Consider the following 7,920-nt stretch of genomic DNA (forward strand, 5'->3'; position numbering starts at 1 on the left):
TTAGACATATATGAAGAAGTGAAACACATTATCCAGACTAAAGCAAAGTTTAAGCTGCCAAATGAACAGACTTCTGATATCACTGATCTGTAGAGTAGATCTGACTACATGGTGTGTTACGTTAAGTTAATGTGTTGTTTAGATGTTTTCTTATAGAATAGAATAGAAGAGTCTTTATTCATCCCCTCGGGGACATGATGGCGTGTATAACACTTTAGCCTCATTCTTTCATCTGCAGCCCGGCCGTGTGAAACTAACTTATAAATAAAAAGTACATACAAGAACATTTCATACATTCAAAGTGGTAAGCAGGCTCACTTTCATATCTTATAATCATCTATAGATGCATACGCGAGGCGATGCGTATAGTCTGCAGGACGGCACCATACGGCTCAAGAGGGTGATTCAGATAAGTGAATATATATATATGATATGAACGCTTTGAATTAAGTTCTGATATTTATTATTTAGGCTCCCAAGTCAGTTTCACACATGTGATTACAGTCAGATCTGATGCTCTAGATGGGCTCTGATATTATAATCTGTTCATTTACACATTCACACAGTCAGCGAGTTACTGCCAGCTGTCCTTCCTGCATCGGTCAGTTTAAACTGTGCTGCTGTTAGTCTGGATAGTATCTCATGATCCACACACCGAGCTCTGACTGGTCAGTAGGAGGGGCTTTTATACCAGTTGATCTGGAGCAGGATGGTGTTCAGCATCAGTTATCATGGCGATCTACCTCGGTAAGAAGTGAACCACCTTCGTAGGACTGAAAACCCTGAAGGGTTAAACCCTGAAGTTAACTCTGAAGTTAACCCTGAAGTTAACCCTGAAGATAACCCTGAAGTTAACTCTGAAGTTAACCCTGAAGATAACCCTGAAGTTAACCCTGAAGATAACCCTGAAGATAACCCTGAAGTTAACTCTGAAGTTAACCCTGAAGATAACCCTGAAGTTAACTCTGAAGATAACCCTGAAGTTAACCCTGAAGTTAACCCTGAAGTTAACCCTGAAGATAACCCTGAAGATAACCCTGAAGATAACCCTGAAGTTAACCCTGAAGATAACCCTGAAGTTAACTCTGAAGATAACCCTGAAGTTAACCCTGAAGTTAACCCTGAAGTTAACCCTGAAGTTAACCCTGAAGATAACCCTGAAGATAACCCTGAAGATAACCCTGAAGTTAACCCTGAAGATAACCCTGAAGTTAACCCTGAAGATAACCCTGAAGTTAACCCTGAAGTTAACCCTGAAGTTAACCCTGAAGATAACCCTGAAGATAACCCTGAAGATAACCCTGAAGTTAACCCTGAAGATAACCCTGAAGATAACCCTGAAGTTAACCCTGAAGTTAACCCTGAAGTTAACCCTGAAGATAACCCTGAAGATAACCCTGAAGTTAACCCTGAAGATAACCCTGAAGATAACCCTGAAGTTAACCCTGAAGATAACCCTGAAGATAACCCTGAAGTTAACCCTGAAGTTAACCCTGAAGTTAACCCTGAAGATAACCCTGAAGTTAACCCTGAAGTTAACCCTGAAGATAACCCTGAAGATAACCCTGAAGATAACCCTGAAGATAACCCTGAAGTTAACCCTGAAGTTAACCCTGAAGATAACCCTGAAGATAACCCTGAAGATAACCCTGAAGTTAACCCTGAAGATAACCCTGAAGATAACCCTGAAGATAACCCTGAAGATAACCCTGAAGTTAACCCTGAAGTTAACCCTGAAGATAACCCTGAAGATAACCCTGAAGATAACCCTGAAGTTAACCCTGAAGTTAACCCTGAAGTTAACCCTGAAGATAACCCTGAAGTTAACCCTGAAGATAACCCTGAAGTTAACCCTGAAGATAACCCTGAAGTTAACCCTGAAGATAACCCTGAAGATAACCCTGAAGATAACCCTGAAGTTAACCCTGAAGTTAACCCTGAAGATAACCCTGAAGTTAACTCTGAAGATAACCCTGAAGTTAACCCTGAAGTTAACCCTGAAGTTAACCCTGAAGATAACCCTGAAGTTAACCCTGAAGTTAACCCTGAAGTTAACCCTGAAGATAACCCTGAAGATAACCCTGAAGTTAACCCTGAAGATAACCCTGAAGTTAACCCTGAAGTTAACCCTGAAGATAACCCTGAAGTTAACTCTGAAGATAACCCTGAAGTTAACCCTGAAGTTAACCCTGAAGTTAACCCTGAAGATAACCCTGAAGTTAACCCTGAAGTTAACCCTGAAGTTAACCCTGAAGATAACCCTGAAGATAACCCTGAAGATAACCCTGAAGTTAACCCTGAAGTTAACCCTGAAGTTAACCCTGAAGATAACCCTGAAGATAACCCTGAAGATAACCCTGAAGTTAACCCTGAAGATAACCCTGAAGATAACCCTGAAGATAACCCTGAAGTTAACCCTGAAGTTAACCCTGAAGTTAACCCTGAAGATAACCCTGAAGATAACCCTGAAGATAACCCTGAAGTTAACCCTGAAGTTAACCCTGAAGATAACCCTGAAGATAACCCTGAAGATAACCCTGAAGTTAACCCTGAAGTTAACCCTGAAGTTAACCCTGAAGATAACCCTGAAGATAACCCTGAAGATAACCCTGAAGTTAACCCTGAAGATAACCCTGAAGTTAACCCTGAAGTTAACCCTGAAGTTAACCCTGAAGTTAACCCTGAAGTTAACCCTGAAGTTAACCCTGAAGATAACCCTGAAGATAACCCTGAAGATAACCCTGAAGTTAACCCTGAAGTTAACCCTGAAGTTACCTTGCTAAGCCCGTATCCTGCTTGGTAGTCCAGCCCTCAGGTCTGTTTAGAATGTATCTGTGGGCCGGTAAAGCCCATTGAATCATTGAATCATTGAATCATTGAATCATTGAATCAATGAATCATGTATGTGATCCTGGGCTACACAGATAAACATGACTTTACTACTTTAGTTACTTTAGTGGAACTTTAACTTGTCAATTAAAACCGATTTCATTACAAAACACACTGATTGTGATGAATTTGTAGCCTCTCTGTATTTCTAAACTTACTTTGTGTCCTACATTCAGCCCGGTTCTCTGACTAAATATAGGCCCTGATTTAACAGTTCTACTACAGCACTAAACATCCTCAACACGTTATCTCTCTCCGACCGCTACAGGAGTCAACAACACTCCTTCACTTCAACCTCACCTCACCCATCTGGTAACACCTTATCAACACCACACACACACACACACACCTCCTGTCACAGCAAAACTCTTCATGTAACAACTGAGAGCTCATCTGATGAAGTACATGCACCTCACACCCTCCTCCTCCTCCTCCTCCTCCTCCTCCTCTTCCTCACAGCTCAACTCACCAGATGGTTACCGGATCAGATCCCTCTACTTCCAGATAATCCAACTTCTCCTCCATCTGAAACTCAGTGAAAACCAGGGAGATGGTGTCCCCCGGATCTGCCAGGATGGTCCACTTACACTCCCCGCTGCTGCCCAGGCCTCCGGCACCTCCACCGGCGCCGGGGGACGAGTCGCCGCTGGGGATATCGAAGCTGGAGATGAGCCCGCTGGAGCCCCTCAGGGTGCCGCCGCACGTGTCCTCCGCTGTCAGTCACCCAGGAGAGAAGCACACACGGGTTATTTCAGAGCTATTACTCAAAGTTCAACATGAGAAAGAAGAGGCTTCAGGTGTAAAACTCCAACGAGGAACCTGATGTTTAGTTTTTCACACATCTACAGGTTGTCAAGTCCAACATCTAAACTAATTCCAGCACACTTATGGGATATCTAACAATATGAGACATCAGATTAAAAGGTTACTTGTGTTTTCTTCACACTGGCAGAACTCACGAAGCGTTCAGACGAGCGACAACAGGCTGGACTATTTACTGATTAATTGTGTGCTAATTCTGTCACGGTTTCCTTCAGAGCAGTTTGTGGGAGGAGAAGTCCGAAATATCTCTTTTGTGCTTTTTCTCTGTTTCCCCCCCGATCTGGTCTCCTCCCTCCATCCAAGAGTCAGTAATTCATCATTGTGTCCCCTAAGCCCCCTCGTGTTGCAGGAAACAAACAAATGGTGATAAACGGGGCTTGTAATGCTGCGAAATTATATATTTTTTCCTCCAATGTGGGAAGCATGGCACGTCAGCTGAATGTTAATGCTCTCTACCATAACAGTGGCTCGCTCTCTTTCACTCCACGTCCCTTTTCCCTTCTCTCCCCCTCCCTTTCTTCTATCCCTCCATCTCTCTCTCCCTCCATTCCTCTCCTCAGATCTTTCCAGTATTACTCACCAGCCTCTCCTCTACCTCTGTATCCCTTTTCCTCCCTAAAGAATTCTAATGATGGCAGGGCTTTCACAGTTTTCACATCATTTAAGACTAATATGTGACACTCAGCTGTGCCAGCTGAAACCTTTGATGGCTCAGCGCTCCACTCAGGGCTGTCAGAGCTGCCAGCCTTGGAACATTTCTGTATGCCGCATTACACGATTGGTCAAGGGACAAGGAAGCGGGTGTATGAAATTCAAAAGAAGATAAAAAAGGGGGGAGAAGACGGGAGAGCAGGAGCTGCTAGTTAGCTTGATCCATGTCATTTGACACATTAGACGGAGCGTAGCGACTGATCAAAGTCTTCATAGGAAGGGCAGAGATGGCATTTGATACCGCCTGAGACATCAATGATGTGCAGACGTACACGATTCGTATCAAGGGCCGACTCATCGGCGGATGCACCGAGGGCAGGCTTTCATTTCTCAGATGCCTGCAGCCTCGTAACAACAGAAGCACGTGGGTTTGATTCTGGTTTGAAATCGTCACCGTCTCCTCCATGTAACACTCATCCTGAGTGACACGCTGGATATCCCCTCAATGCATTTAAGAGGATTTTCCAAAGAGTGCCCAGCAGACTCGTAGAGTAATTGGCTATAGGCGTAAATTAAAGTGATATTAAAGTGCTGCAGGTCTGACCAGAGGAGACATATCAGGTTTTAACCTTGATGACAGACGGGGGGGGGGGGGGGGGGGGGGGGGGGGCAGCGTTAAGTGTCCTCATGGACGTCAAGGCAAAGAGAGCAAGACAGGAGTGGTGGAGAAGCGTTAGATAATGAGAGCGAGGTGAGTGGAGCACAGGAAATAGAAGACAAAAAGATAGGTGGAATGGAAAGAGACAAGTGGAGAGCAAATCAAGAGAGAGAGAGAGAGAGAGGAGAGAGAGAGAGAGAGAGAGAGAGAGAGAGAGAGAGAGAGAGAGAGAGAGAGAAAAAGACAGGGAAAGAAATGAGAGGAAGATTGTGATTTAGAAGAGACAAAGACAAACAGAGGAGAAATAAAAGGGATGGAAAAGGAAAAAATAAATAAAATGTCAGAGAAATGTCAGGTTAATCCTGCAGGCTATCGCCTAAAAACAAACATATACTTAATATAATTAATGAATATAATATATATATATATAATATATCTGTAGTCCAAATCCAGCCTCACATATTAGTGACTCATTAAGTGGTTGTAAATGTCACCTGTCTCGGACCCCGACACACACATCCTAAACTCCTTAACTCTTTCAGATTGTGTGTATATATATATATATATGTATATATATATATATATAATCACCTCTCTGCTGATGACGTCATTATATCACAATTCAGATTCTGATACAAAGTTAGACAATAATTTTTTTGTAAATGCCTTAAAATGAAATTTAAAACCAAAAAGAGTGAAGCTGTATTAGACATTTAAAACTGAAATATTACTCTATAAAGAGATCATTTAAATTAAATATTCACACAGACACATACTGTACAATAGCTCAGTGGTCAGTTTATTAGGTACCACTAAGCTAAAACTAACAGTCTAATCAGGGTTTCATGTTTTTTTTCACCTGCAGGGTCGGGCAAGTGGGTCATAAATCTACCTGCCCAAAGTAAATGCCTCTATATAAACTGTGTTAATTATTAGCGTGTTATCAAATAGAAACAACGACTTAGCTTCACTGTCATGTTATTCTGTTATCTGTTTTCATGAGGAAGTGAGATGGCTCACTCTTTAACTACTTCCATCATCAGCTCCGGAAATAAACAAGTGTTCAATTCTTTTTTACCATTTACCCGATCGGTTCAGTCAGCTGCTAGATTTACTAGCCCGACATGGCATTTTACTTGCCCCGGGCTATTAGGTAATCCTTATTGTTCAGCCCTGCAATAAACCCTACCTTCATCAAGGGTTAATGTTTCATGTCTCATGAAGATTTGTTTTGAGACTGAATTAGTTTTAACGAACAAAAGTGGAAACTGAACGGTACCTATTCGGCGGAAACCTCCTGTCTCACTAGATACAGTATATAGTTTTATAGTGTAAAGCGTCTTTGAGTTCTTTAAAAGCGCTATATAAGTTGAATTTATTATTATTATTATTATTAGTACCTACTGACCATGTTTATTTAATAAAGACGTTCTACAGTCAACTGTCATTTGCTGACATCAAACATAATCACTGTAAATGAATAATTTACAAATGACAACCATTTATACATTAAAGTATCTGTACTGAAGTGTTTTTAAACTCCTATATATCTCCTGAGTCATGTCTTTGCCTCATTCCGTCAAAACTTCATCACTTGGGCCAAATCTGCCAATTTGTGTTTGCGTTGCTCACCGGCAACGTTAAACATCCAAAATAAAACCTAGAACTTGAAACATGTGGCATGTATGCTATCCACCAAACAGGTAAACTTAGATGTAAACATTGTATTTGGATCACCACTAGATATGATGGAAGTTAGGTGAAAACAAAGAGCAGGTTTAGGACATAAAGTGATACTGTTATATGAATGAATCCATCTGAGTCAGACAGCGATCCAGCTCGGTAAGGCTTCCTCCAGGCTGCTCAGGCTGCTGGAGCTGTACAGGTACCATGTTATCAGAAAGAAGAACATCTCTCTTTTATAGAAGCAAAATGTTATTATACAGGCTCAATTAACAATAATCAGGAGAACAATATGGTTAAAAAAAGAAAAGAAGAATGAACATCCCAAGGTGTTTCAACTCTAAACACTTTGGTTGAGCTACCCTTCAGTGCTCTGGATGTGTTACATTACATACAGTATGTACTTACAGTATAAAAGCACATTTTCATATTGTTAAACGTGAAAGGAATCCAACTAGAACAGTTATCCAAGAATCTGCTATGGGCATCTGCCGGGGCCTCGGGGCGTTGTACAATGAAGCTTGATATATAAATCAATCAAACATCAACACGCAGCAGTGAGACTCAGTACTGTAGATAAGAGTAAATTAAGTTAGGCCTCTAGGTGCACGCAGACAGCGAGCAGAAACCGCAGCCTGCCATCCTGCACGGTTTATGTTCTAGTTGTGACTGGAAGGCACCGAGGACACGGCGTTGCCACTGTGGACAAATGATAGCACTGACATCATCACAGAGGAAAAAAGAGACAATGAAAAGGCTCTCTCACCATCCGTAAACAAAAATTAAAGCCTTTTTTTGCTCCTCAGATCTCTGCACACCAGAATGGGATGCTGGAACAAATAAAAAATAGCTGCTTTATATTTCCTCTGAAATGGTTTCCATGATAACAGACTCGCTCTCTGATCATCGTTGAACATCATTCAACTCAGGTGGTGGCAGCAAGAAGCCAAAAGTGCAAAAGTGTGAGTGAAAGGTACAAAAGATACTGTGGTATGTAGACTGAAAAATATTGAACATTGGCAACGATAACCTCCCGCCATCTGCAGAAAACTTTAAAGAGACGTTCTGGTCAAACTAAAAAAGCTGCAGGTCATTCTCCGGTTTGTGTTTCTGTGGATTAATCACCGATATTTCAGCACCGGGCTTCCTCGAAGGCACGGGATGGATTTCCACAACCGCGTTTAATGATTATAACCTTATAACTCATTAATGTGTCC

The 7,920-nt window shown here is 41.8% G+C and overlaps 1 protein-coding gene across 1 annotated transcript in view; it reads right to left on the bottom strand.

Annotated features, from left to right (window-relative positions):
* Positions 1 to 7,920, bottom strand: part of LOC141779829 (CUB and sushi domain-containing protein 3-like) — a 269,514-nt gene that overhangs the window by 217,886 nt on the left and 43,708 nt on the right. Inside the window, exon 4 of the mRNA XM_074654862.1 lies at positions 3,359 to 3,602. Coding sequence (XP_074510963.1) covers positions 3,359 to 3,602 — 244 coding nt within the window. The remainder of the gene's footprint in view (positions 1 to 3,358; positions 3,603 to 7,920) is intronic.

This window comes from Sebastes fasciatus, chromosome 12 (assembly GCF_043250625.1).
Source record: "Sebastes fasciatus isolate fSebFas1 chromosome 12, fSebFas1.pri, whole genome shotgun sequence".
Lineage (NCBI taxonomy): Eukaryota > Metazoa > Chordata > Actinopteri > Perciformes > Sebastidae > Sebastes > Sebastes fasciatus.